Below are 14,084 nucleotides of genomic sequence, written 5' to 3'. Positions count from 1 at the left end.
GTATTGGGAAAAGGGCTCTCTGCAAAAAATATATTTTTATTATCTTTCAAGTTGAAAGAGTACCAAATGCACCAGGATGTCACCTAATTAATGCGACTTTAAGAAATGGCATGCAATTTACCCTACAGGCTAGACTCTAGAAGAATGGGGAAATGCACCTGAGCTGTTGGCTAGGCAAGAACTGTACCTTACTCATTTGATAGAGATAGTGGCTTGCCCCTTCAGTTAAACTATCCACATCTCTGATAAAATTAGTTTCTAGTATTCTAACAGGGCAAAATGACTTGCTATAAGGGAGAAGGTACATGAAGGGCAGTCACTGCAACACTTCAAAAGATAATATGCAGAACCACCAGATTAATAGGGATAAGATTTGATCTTAAAGGATAAGAAAGACAATTGACATAGAAATTTGCTTAGCTAGAGCAGGAATGCATATAACCTTCAGGTGTCAGTAACCACCCAGAGTAATACCAAACAAGCAGCAGAAACAAAAGTTTGGTTTATTCTTCAAATGAGAAAGTCTGTGCAAGGATACCCAGCAGGATTCAGGGACTCAAGATTATTGCTATAAGTGCAGTGATGCAAAACAGAATTTCATGTATAAAGAAAGAAAATTTGCTAACCTTACCCTGGCAAGCAAGTGGAGGTGAGAGAAATTGTCTGTTTCAATGTGTGAGTACCCATGTTGCTGATTTTTTAAATTTAATTGAGACATGTTATTACACGTGATATCGCTAACATCCAGACAGAGCACTGAATTGAAGTTCATGGCTGCTTTACATGACATGGTGAATAACTTTATTTAGGCGTGACAGTTGCTAAAGTTCAGTACATTTTGGGGTAAGCTGCACTATTTGAGACAATACTGTGAAAAAAATGATACCTGCACAGATATATTTTGTTCTTTTTTCTGTGCAACTCAATTGCCTGCCCACTATCAACCCTCCTTTTTATGGTGCAATATCCAGTTAATCTTCAGGTTTTTCTAATGAGTTTATCACCCCATTAATGCTACAACAGTGTTGACAAATGGTACTCCTAAATTATAGGGTTGATTGACTTTGTACATGTCCATGAATACATCTGTCTCCAAGTTACATCACACAGACACACACACACAGACAGACACACACACACAGACAGACACACACACACAGACAGACACACACACGCACACTTACTCTCTCTCTCTGTTTGGTAGAGGCTTGTCTTTGTCAATTGTGTCACTTTCTGGAGCTCCCACCCTCCATGGGTGTCACCTTTGTAGTGAAATGGGCTGATGGGTGAGCCAACATCAGACGCTCACTCTGACCCTCCACAGCTGATTCATGCAGTCCCTGGTTTGCTAATCAGCACTAGGATCATATAGGTCAAATTCACCTCCGTTTTGAATGGAACTCCATTATTTACTTATTTCCAGCAGTCTGAATTGTCTCACCTTATGTTTATTGCAACAGTTATAAATCCATTTCTTGTACTTTTTATCAGAAATACTCTCAATATGCAGGGTGCTTGCAAAAGTAATCATGTAAATACTGCTAAACCTTTTCAAACCAGGACTCCCACAGTTATTCAGGCAGCTCTTTTCTGAAAACTAGCATAATATAATTCAGACCAAGGTTGGCTGCCTGTATTCACTCATTCACTTATGTTCTAATTACAACCATATCACATTGGCTACATCTATTATGTTATCAGTTTTTTTTTTATGGCATGATACACAAATAATTTTCTTCCTGTCTGCCTCATATCTTCTTTCTATAAAACCTCTTTGTTGTATTATATTCAAATTTTCTCTCGATATATGTGCGTGACATTCTATACATAAAATATGCTTTATCATTTTATACTTAAAATACATAAAACAGAATATATGAACTCATCATTAATATTTATGTTACATTAAACTAAGGAATATGATCTCCAAAGCAAGACATTAGCGGGTTATCCATGTTATACATCATAATACATGGCAATCAATCAAGGACTGGCTGAACAAATCCATTTACCAAACCCATTTACTTGAAATGTACAGAACAAGCAGACAACTTGTAGAAGCCTTTTTTTAAGTCACCCATAACTCCAATGAACTATAAATTAATAATTTTAGTGGGATGAAGGGAGGTTCCCATTCATTCTCTCACTCTCTTCTGAATAGGCTGCATTCCTTGCTTGGATAAGTAAACCCATATTCTTGACATGACTTTCCCTATTGGTGTGCATCAGTTTTAATTCTATGAAAATGTGGTCATGGAACAGAAAGAACCAGGTTATAAATTCACTCGATGTCACATGTTGATATGCAGCCAGTGCTTCTTTGGGGACTGTCAGCAAATTAGGGAACTTGAGTGACATTTGGCAGTTATTTCAAGCAGTGGAAGCAGGACATGATTCAAGAACTCGGGAAGTACAGATGTGTAATGTAATAATGTCTCTGTGGTAAACATATTTCAAATGTTTTTGAGGTTAACAAGAAATAATCAGCGAGTTGTTGATACAGGCAGGAATTTGTTCTGAAGCAGATTGTAAGTCGTAGGAGAGAAGCTGCTCGTGAAGGCACCCCAGGACTTCAAGAACCTGAGATGACCCTGAAAAAAAAAAAACACCACCATGTTAACAATGACAGTTTACAATACCACATTGCCCAGTAAACATCTGCCATATCTCTACATCAGTTGTGTAACTATACTGCAAGAGATTCATTTTTCTTTGCTTGATTGGCTGATATGTTCAGTAATGGAGAGCCAATACAGTTACAGCAGTAACAAAGAACCTTTGTGGTATGTACTAGAAATCGGAGCCATATTTCCAACAGAAGGCTACTCTGTTTACAACTGACTCTTTGGCCATATTTTTCACTTTGATTTAAAGTGTTCATGTAGATGGGACATGGAAAAAGAGGGGACTATCTGAAAAGGATAGGTACTTTGAGATGAACAACAAAAATGAGTGGTAGTATAATAATAAAAAAAAATAGTGGAATTATATTTTGCGGTCAGTGGTAAAGACCATTTGAAGTGAAACAGTTGCTATATGTCAGAGATCTGAGCTTGCTGTGCACATCACAGAATTATAAGGAGGAGTGTAGCAATTTGCATTCACAAAAAAACATACTTCTTTGACCAAAAAGTGATAGAAGTAGGAACTGGCAGAAGGTGATTGATAGGAAAGATGTCTTTTAAGAGGGAAGAACAGGTGTACACATGACAGAAGGTGAGAAAAAGTAATGATGATATGGTGATTTATAACACAGATCTTTCCTTTGGAAATGAAAATGTGAGGCTGTGCAAACAGCAAGGAATTAGGATTGGTGAAGCAGAGAGCAATAAGGATGTAGGCTAGGGAAACGGTAGTTAATAGTGAGGCAGAGAGCAAAAAGGGAGTAGGCTAAAACAATTTCAGAGAGTGGAAAAATAGAGAGCAAGAAAAAATAAAAAGAAGGGGCTGAGAAGTCAACCAGGAGAATATGCAGACAGGGAGAGGAAAAGATGATTTAGAAAGTTATTGAGAAATGCAGGAAGAGATTGGAGATGGGCAAGACGGATAGAAAGTGTAATGGAAGTGCAGAATAGTTTGAGATGGCCCAGAACTAAGTGGAAGGACTATAACTACAGATGAAATAATAGCCGAAGGAAGTTGGATGAGGAAGAAGGAAGGAATAAGAAAGAAAGTTCTGATACTTCTTGACTCAACTGCTGAAAAATCTAATGCATTTGTAACACTATGGCATAGTTGAAGTCTGTACTACAACTGAGACCTTATTGCAGAGAGCAAGGGGCATTAGCAGGACATGTTAAAATAACATAAGCATGAGCAAATGTCCTACAGGGAACAAGTCATAGAGGGACAGCTGTGACAGAAAAAAGGATGCAGTAGCATTTTCTGGCATGGTATCAATGTCACATATTAGCATAAGCTAAACGTGGAGAACTGAGGAGCTCTGTAATGTGGAAGGGGAAGGTAGAAGAGTGATATAATGGAATGTTGTATGGAAAGATTATGGAGTTAATGCACGGGAATGCCTTACACCTAAAGACAGTCAGAGAAACAGCAATTCAAGAGTGGACCAAGGCGGTACAATTCTCACAGTAGTTACTTTGATATTAAACAACAGACAATATAAAAATAATGAGGGGAAAAACTTAGGAGACAGCAAACAGAGGCCACAGTTTTAAGGATATCAAAAGAAAGAAATGGAAAATGTTGACTACAAAATGCCTGCAGCTATGGCATGCAGATGACTTGGGATCATATGCTGCTCATTGATGGAGACATGGTTACTGTAGGCATAAAACAAATATTAACAGATAAGGATTAGAAGATGATGCTACCAGGCTGCGAGACCTAGAGGAAGGATTATGGAGGAGCAAAGGAGGAAGGGTTTCAATGTAAAAGACAGAAGGAAAAGTGCAGTAAAAGCTGAGTTCAGAGAGTAACAAACATTTTAGAGTTAATGTCTGAGAAACAATGGCCAATAATATCTAAGTATATGTGATGGTAATCAAGTATTAAATGATTTCTATTGAAACCTGCTCTTGGAGGAAAAAGTGATGAATAACATTTTACTCCTAAATGCGGTATACATTATATCGTAAAAAACATATAAGTATTCCATTTTAAGTAACTAATGGATTAGACACCAAGGTATTATGGGATTGTGGATGATTTTTTTATTCACATGCAACTGTAATGATTGCAATAATGTATACCCACTGGGTGTGCGTATGTGTATATATGTATGTGTATGTATATGTGTGTATAAACACACGCACTCAAACACACTGCATTGTAAGTTCTGCTAGTTTCTGAGCAACAGTAGTAGCAGTAGTTGAAAAGGTTCAGTTGTTCAGAAGATGCTAGTACACAGAGCTGGGTAAAAAGATGGGCAGGGGAAGACTTGAAAAAACTCAACCTTTCAGCACTTAACTGAAAAGTGCCCATTTTCAGGCCATGATAAAGGATATAAAGGAAGAAACTTTAGTAGGATATAGATTCCAACAGAATACTAGAACAGTGACAAAGAACAAGAACCAACTTGATTTGGAAACCATTTTGGAAAAGCAAACTATATTTTTCACTTTTTATACTGAATCTGACATTTTGTTTTTTTTTTGTTTTCAGTTTATTTTGTGCTACAGCTCTGGTTTGATGTGTAGTAACTTTAAAATCATAGCTTAAAACAGAACTAACATTACAATGCTAGATGAACACTTTGTAGGAGGGCTTTCTATATTTTAGTTAATCTTACTTTTAGAAAAGTGTATGCAGTTGTTAGAAAATACTAGCAGTGAACAATACCTAGTCAAGATCAGCTCTTCTAAAATCAAACTAAATCAATGTCAATCTGATGAAAGACACTTTTATAAAGACTGTACCACAGAAATTACACTTCTTCTTCTTTTGGCTTTTCCTGGTTAGGGGTCGCCACAGCGGATCAACTGTCTGCTCATGATTGGCAGTGGAGTTTTACGGTGTCGAGTTGCCAGCCCAGTGCCCAACCTTCCACAGAAGGCACACACACTCACACCTAGGGCCAATTTAGAGTGTCCAATCCACCTACTACATGTCTTTGGGATGTGGGAGGAAACCGGTGCACCTGGAGGAAACCCACGCGACCACAGGGAGGACATGCAGACTCCGCACAGAAGGCACCCCAACAGAGAATCGAACCGGAGAACCTCTTGCTGTGAGGCGGCAACGCTAACCGCTGCACCACCGTGGCCGCCCACCACAGAGATTACACAATGGCAGAAAAAGACATGCTCTCCATTAAAAATGACCAATTACACCAGCACATTCACCCACATATACATTCATCATTAAAGAAAAATTCCATCAAAGTATTATCCCAGAGTTACTTTTTTATTCTTTTATGACAATGATGTTGTTTTATGCCCTGAATCTCTTCTTCATCACTTGTTTCATTGTCATAGATCATACACTTCCCACTTCTGTTTCCTGTTAAATTTCACATTACTTAAATTCTTTTTTTTTTTTTTTGTCTCAGGTTGCATGACATATTGCAAACATAACATTTTCTGTTGATTAAATTGTTTCCTCCCATAATTTATCCTGATATTATGTCTTACTGAGGTCATTAAACTGAGATTGTTTCTTGATGAAGTCACTAAGGTGACATGAAACATACCTTAAAGGTTAAAGTGACACTATTTTCTGAAGATTTAGCTGTTAGAGAAACCTTCATAAAAGAAAATGGGTGAGAAATAAGCCACAAGTTGATAAATACTATTCATTTTGGCCATTAAATTGTTGCTTTTATCTGAAAAAATCACATCAATATGCTAGTCCCTTGACAGACATTCTGAGGATGTTGTTGTGTCTTTTGGCTTTTCCCGGTTAGGGGTCGCCACAGCGGAACTCAGGTCCGCTAATGATTGGCAGTAGATTTTTACATGCCGAGTTGCTGGCCCTAATGCACAACCTTCAATGAAGGTACGCCCATTCACGCATGTCTCCACACAGAAGACACTCTAGCTGAGAATTGAACAGGAAAACGTCTTACTGTGAGGCGACAACGCTACCGCAGCACCACCACCGCACATTCTGAGGATAATAAATAAAAATAAATGTCAAGATATTGCAAAATTATGTTTTCAGTTCAGTGTCAGAGTAACTATTAAATAGAAAACAAAGGGAAAAATGACACTCACAGCCAAACAATTGTCCTAAATGAACTTATTGAGTAGCATGCAAATCAGTGGAGGCAAGCTCAAGAGATTTATTCCATATCTAAATCCATTTAAGGTAAAAGGCTATGTTATATTTTTGGAATTTGGTGTAAACAGTAAGATAAGAGCAGCTGGTGGGAAAGAATAACCTTGGAAGAAGATCATGTGACTAAAGACCATGTTAAATTGGATGACCAATGGGAGAGCCAGTAAAGGACGATCCAGGAGCATCTAAAATTGAGATGGGGTAATTTCAAAAAGAATTAAGACCCTGATGACTTGTTAATGGACTATAGGACTGCAAAGCCAGTGAGGTAGAGAAAAGGCCTAACTGGAAGAAACAAAACATATAGTACAGGCTTCTAAATCCAAAACATGAGGAAGAGTATGGCTTAGTACACTTGTGGCTGTTTGCATTTGGGGTATTTGTTTCTTCTTCTTTTTCTTTCTCATTTTATCTGTGTTTTTCAAAGTTTTGAGAGATTTTTTATGCTAGCATCTATTGCGAGACAGAAGCTGGAATTAATATGAGCATATATCAGTAAAGACACTGTCATGTAGAGCTGCACGGTAGTATTTGGATTTTCACAAAACTCTAAGCATTCGAGGATGGCAGGAATATTCAACATGGTAAAGAGATGTATTGCACAGACATTTTTGTTTGACTGACAGACTTCCATTATAACACTTTAATGTTTCAACAAAAGAAGAAATAAGTATTGCTTTTAAGTAATGTTTTATAGGGATGGGTTGCAAAATGTTTGTTATAGGAGATAAATCTGTCTGATTATCCAGTATTAATGTCTTGAGTCATCAAACAGATGCTGCATGGGGCGAATAATAGGTCAGCCCAAACTTTGACATGGGTGTTTTGTGCATTTATAATTTCATAGGCTATAACAAGCCTAGCCAATTTCCAGACAATGATCAGAGGTCAGAATTGTTTGTACCTTGCGTCTGCGAGATGAAAACTGCAACCATCATACCATCCCCACCTCTCAAAGAAATGCTACATGGGGTAATTAGAGTAATGAGTTATCCCAAGCTTTGACATGGGTTGTTTTTGTAATCGTTTTCTTATAACCTCCTTCACATCTTACACAGGTATGCAGATGAAACCGAACATATTGTAACAATATTAAGAATGGAAGATAAGCTACAAGCCAATGTTTAATGAATAGATGTTGAAGGCACCTTATTATGTGTGGCCAGAAAGAAAAACTGTGAAATGTAAATAAGGAGGACACCATGTTCCACCTGCAGAGACACTCTGATGCACTTTTTATGTGATTATGTTTATTGATTTTTTTTAATAATGATTTATAGTAATATGAGCATTAACTTTACGTGATGGTCATTGTTGATGTGGAACCCTGACCCCATTTACAAAATGGGAAACAGTGGAGATTGATGCCGATGGCTTAATCCTGGATGAAACTTTTAGTTTCCTAAATATTTTAGTGTTTATGTATGATACTAGCTTGACTCAGACATGTTCACACCAATGTATTGCATTAACAGCCAAGGCAGATTTTGTACAATGATTATCCTGTGAAGATATAGGCAAATGGGAGGGAGCTTGTATTAAGACAGTCCTCGAAACAGAAACTCATGGTATTCATAAGTAATAAATGTTGTTAGGTATGAAGGATGGGTAAGTCAAGTTAATATGAGATGTGTTGGCTAGAATTGTGTATTAAGTGACTTTGTTATTCATGATGTCCATGTTACTATAACCACATACAATAATATACCGATGTCAGGTGAGTTATTATTGCATTGCATTAATTGTGTTAATACTTGTACGAATATTATGCATCTGTATCTAGTACTGACATGATACCTAAGACAGGATATATGGACTAGGATGAATGACTTTGTCCAAGTTTTCTGCAAGTAGGTCTGGTGAACTGCTGATAACTGAGGGTCTGGAAAAGTCTTAGAAAGTTTCAGTAAGTGCTGGGGTCTCAGTAGTCAAAGAGGACGGAACAATAAGGCAGGGTAGAAGAAGAGTGTAATTTGGGAACTGGTGTTAACATGCTAGGGGAAGTAGTTTAAGGAAGGTACTCTCTTGAAAGAGACAGCAGTGGACTTGGGGAGAGAAGGATATTATGGGAAGGAAGTTCTTTTGAAAGACAAATATGAACACTAATTGCTGTTATATAGCCTACAAGATGGGAGGATGGTGGGAGGCAATTGTCTGAGGTAGTACAGATGGGCAAGTAGTTGAGATACTCTATATGGCAGGGAGACTTGTGTGTATTTTTATTTTCTTAATTTTTGTTGGCCAAGTTGGCAATATTAGTCCCATTAAGCTTGTTGCATTTTCAGGTGATATCTTCAAGTGGCACGTATTTTGATTAGGAGTAATTTGGCCAGAATGGGGATTTCTTGCTATTTCATCAGATGGCCACAATGACTGATTTCTGTCAAGAACAAGCCATTTAAAAAAGGCAACAGTAGGAGATGGAATGGAAAAATGCTGGCAATGATCATCCTAGTAGATGATTGCATTTCCAGGAAAAGAGCTGCTGGGTTGCATGATTTGTAGACCACTAAGCATGGCAAGTTGCTGACAAATGCTGTGCCACAAACTGTGGATGATAGTGGCAATGGATGAAGGTAAATAATCTAATATATTTTTGGGAAAACATTGTTTTGCAAGAATAGCTATGTGAAAAAATGGCAGTGGCTAAAATAATGTAAGGAGAACAAAGAAATAATCCAGAAGTGAAAAAAATGACCTTATGCAGAGGTGATGGCTGAGACATGCAACTTTAGTGGATTATACCACTGAATATTATGCATTGACTTCTGTAATATGAAATGTTCCCAGTGACATTATGCATTTTGAGAGGATTTGATTAAACAACTGGGAGAACAGATAAAGCATGCAAAAGCTTTCAAATGGTTTGTGCAGAAACACTATAGAGTCTAAGCTTGTAAATTGAACAAGCTTTGATCAACCCATGTGAAGTTTCCACCACACAAAAAAATGGTGTAGCTTTGACTTGACACATGGCATAACACACCCCTGAATAACACAACAGATGAAGGGCTGGAATGTGGTAAAGATAATCTGCATAAGAAAGTTTCTAAAGAAAATGGATAAAGTATTCAAAGCTTATGCAAAATTTTTATTCAGTCAAGCCTTATGATCAGTTATGTAATCCAAGTTAAAGTATTAAAAGAATAGAGATTTAATGATATATTTTATAGATTCATAGAAGAAATATGAACTTCAGCACAATAGAATTTTGTGACAATTTACGCCATACCAGTCTTCGTGCTCAGACCATAATACCCTTGTCCAGGAGATCTAGGCCACTGAATCCTGGGGTAAATTTGTCCATTTCACAAGGACAGCAGTATCCTGGTGCTAAAAGCACTCAACACAAGAACCTTGCACCTCATTATACAGCAGAAGTTTGATAATATTACAGGATAACTACACTTCAATATGTTTTTTTATTACTGAAAATATACTAGATATTTTATGTAGAATGGTACATCAAAATTGCTGGTTAAGGAACGAGTGTTTTTTTAGACAGTAGAGAGAAGAGGATGTTTAGCAAACAGCTACAAAGGAAGAGAGTCACTGAATCATGTTCCCCAGACATGAATGAAAGAAAAGTTTCTGTGAAATTAAAAGAAAGGGATATAATGATTACTTATTTAAAAGAAAATACGATTAGTAATGTTTTAACTGAAAAATACAAACATCTGTAATGGATGACAACATATTTAAATGAAAATATGTTTCTTCGTCTATCTCCCTCCCTCTCTCTAATTATGAAGATATATATCTTTTTTTACTTTAGTTCTGAAGTTCTTACCCTGATCTGTTATGCTACATGACTCCAAAGAATCCATAATGATTTTACCCAGGTATCGTCGTGAAATATTCTAAGATGGAAAAAAAAAAAAGAAAAAAGAAATGTCAGTAGCTGAAAAAAAAAAGAACAAACAAATCAGAGCTACTTAGACTTAAACAGTATGCAAATTTATCGGTGATTCTGCTAACATTTCAAAACACCATTGCTTTGTACAAATGTTTCCATAAAACAAAATTACAGTTGGAACACTATCAATATATACCGGTGGTGAATATTTTGTGTTTACTAGTAGAAGCATATAGGAAGGAGGGCGGCTTGTATAATGGTTAAGGTCTAAACTTCATAGATATGAGGTTCAGGGTTTGATTCTGACCTCTGGTCACTGGCTAGGCTTGTAATACTCAGCAGAAAGACTGATAGCCCAGTATTTACTTATGAACCTATGAATGCAATTGGAAGATGGATGTTTGACTCTCTGTTCAGTCCTATCATCCAGAAACAAAATGATGATAAATAATATGTAGCATTTGGCTACATATGTCTCACTAATCATCTCCTTTTCAGAGGAAGAGCTAAGTTGAGGTAGACTATCCTTGGAATTCAATAAACTCTGCGTCGGCTTCGCACGAAGCCTACATGGAGTTTACATGTGTGCATTGTGATGAGTGGTAAGCAGCAGTGCTCATTGCATATTTATGCTGCACACTGCATTTAAACACAAGTAAGTGAGGTTTTGTGGGTGGTAACAGTGTTGCTGGCCAGGAAACCATGTTAAGTGAATATGGATAGCAGTTCTTTTAAAATAAGAGCACTGAGGGTCCACATTTTTGCTCAGAATTCCAAAATGATCACCAGGGCTTTACAACTGGATCTCAATCTCTTAGTGCAAGACATTTGGACAAAGGCTAGCATAATAGGGGAACACTACCAGGGATTTGTGTTAAGATATATGGTCTGAAGGATTTGAAGTCTGAAACTCAAATGTATGTAATTATTGAGTCACATAGTCCCGAGATCACCCACTGATATGGCAGAAAGCCACACATTTGACGATGACCACATCTGGACATTCTCAGAAAATCTGGACAGTTGAGAGGCATGAATGTTAAGTATATGATCCAAACACAGTACAGGACAGTGTATCTACAGTGTGGAGTAATGTGAAATCCCATTTCTAGCATTCTGTACTGAAGTTGTGTAAATAATCTGTAAGGGTACATGGAATGCCATGTAAAATAAACACTTAGCGGAAGTGTGTATACTGAATAGGGACATGCAGATGAATTGTAGGAATGAATACAAGAAAGAGGACAAGTGAAACAACCTAATGAACAGCAGATGAGGGCATGTCAATGGAAGGTGACTGTAGCAACAACACCAATCAATGTGGTACAGTAAGGGACTGCACAGTGAAAATGTGCATTGTGTGACTGTCACACAAGGTGACATAATGGGGAGGATGTCTGTGTGAGATAATCATCCTTACATGAATAATGCAGAGGACATCTATGAGGGATCTGACATACAATTGGGGTAGGGTGAATATTGTGAAGCTGTGCAAACTTATTTGCCTTAATAGCAGTGTAATCTCAGTAGAGATATCCAGCAAGTGGGACACAAGTAAAGGCTCATGGACAACATTAAAAGAAGCAACTACAACTATGGACAATATCAGAATACCACCACCAGTAATCTCATGCCTCTGATATAATATATGTGATCTAGAGTGATCAGAGATGATTCTGCAGAATCACACTTGTACAACTATTTTGTTATGTCCACACTTCATGAGGGTAATTATGCATACTGTCCTGGCACTGAAAAATCTGCTGAAGGGGTTAAGAGGGACACTGCTATACCCATAAGTGACATTATGAGCAATACAAGCTAGCTGACTGGTGTGCATGCTGCTGTGTGTGTGTGTATATATATATATATATATATATATATATATATCGGGAGAGAGAGGGACAGAGCACAATCCACACTGTCATAAATGTTATTCATGCCATTAATGTTGTCAAACACCTATGTATATACTATGTGCATCACCAGAGCAGGTAACACACATGCATCTGGTGTAACAACTTGATGGGGGTTCTACACCATCAGACAGTAATGTTTATGCCAGAGAAAGAATACCTAGGTATAGCCAATAAGCTGTATGACAGCTCACTGTAACAAAGGTAGTGCACTTCAGCTACACATTAGTGAAAGATGTGTAGCGGGGTACATGAAGAAGGATGCATTTTATTCAGTTACTGGTGTGATGAAAGCTGGGAACTATGGGGGCTTTATGGCCTCTGATGTTGATGTCCTTCATATACTCAGTACTTATGTTACATACAGGGAGTAGTCATCATTTTGAGCACATCCTAGTGGATGTTCCACTTACCATCTACCAGAGGACAAAGGTAGGATACCTATTGGTCTCATTATAGGGTATGATGTCTACATTATTTTTAGGCTGTGTGGTTGTTTTCCTGACATAACAAATCCCCCCATGTTTCATTGTCATTGTAGGTGTTGTCATGGCTGTGGCAACAATCTTTGGTGTGTGTAGCTAATGTTTGTATTACACTGCTATCACAGTTGGAGTCCGTGACTGCCCACATTCTGCAGTTCTTCATGCAGCTGTTTGTAATGTAGTGACCTGATCACTGGACCAGATATACAAGTAACTTCACAAATGTCAACATAGTTAGATGCCAATTATGCGATTCACTGGTCTACCTATCTGGTGATACAGCTGTTTATGGGAACATTGGACAGTGTTGATTGAATACCTCAGTGTGGATTTGTGTCAAAGTTCAACAGGATGATACTGTCATCACCATGCATGTCCTCAATGATCTCAGGTGGATGCATGTTACATCCTTCTATGGGAACATAGCCTGTGTGGAGGGTGTGTTGAAGTGTGTATTCAACTGTATCAGGAAGGTGTATGTGCTGAGTCATGCCATAGGTGATCTGTGATGTCACAGCTCACTGATTCTGTGTGACAGGCCTGGATGAAGGTAAGACAGTGCATACTGCCTATCTTGATCTGGCCTAGGATTTTGTGATGTCACAGCTCACTGATTCTGTGCGACAGGCCTGGATGAAGGTAAGACAGTGCATACTGCCTATCTTGATCTGGCCTAGGATTTTGACACAGTCACTCATGCAGGTATTATTGAGAAACTTTCCAAGCTGGGGATTAACCCTTTCATTACTACTTATTACTTACTTATTACTACTTACATTACTAGATGAGTAACCAATTGGTTCACCGACAGAACACATACTGTGAAAGTTGATGAATCAACCTGCATCAGTAGAGCTGTCACCAGTGGCATACCCCATGGATCTGTGCTTGGCCTTTAGCCTGAACTGCCGAGAAATAAGTTCCAAACAGCAAAAGTATATGGCCTTTGGCTTACTAAGTTTGCTGATTCTTGCATATCAGTTGCAATCACTGAGTCCACCAATGCTGATAACATACTACAGGAGGGGCTAACAGACAAATGATTGGTGACAAAGCCACATGATCTATATATAAATGCAGAAATCTTTA

General features: G+C 37.9%; 1 protein-coding gene across 1 annotated transcript in view; it reads right to left on the bottom strand.

Annotated features, from left to right (window-relative positions):
- Positions 1 to 1,428: 1,428 nt before the first annotated feature.
- LOC122806377 (EF-hand and coiled-coil domain-containing protein 1-like) overlaps positions 1,429 to 14,084 on the bottom strand; it is a 194,772-nt gene continuing 182,116 nt past the window's right edge. Inside the window, exons 5-6 of the mRNA XM_044076731.1 lie at positions 10,529 to 10,598; positions 1,429 to 2,591 (exon numbers count right to left, since the gene is read on the bottom strand). Coding sequence (XP_043932666.1) covers positions 2,470 to 2,591; positions 10,529 to 10,598 — 192 coding nt within the window. The 3' untranslated portion in view covers positions 1,429 to 2,469. The remainder of the gene's footprint in view (positions 2,592 to 10,528; positions 10,599 to 14,084) is intronic.

Source organism: Protopterus annectens, chromosome 7.part0 (genome assembly GCF_019279795.1).
Source record: "Protopterus annectens isolate FY-2018-M chromosome 7.part0, PAN1.0, whole genome shotgun sequence".
NCBI classification, from domain to species: domain Eukaryota; kingdom Metazoa; phylum Chordata; order Ceratodontiformes; family Protopteridae; genus Protopterus; species Protopterus annectens.
This window is presented reverse-complemented; position numbering and strand designations above follow the sequence as displayed.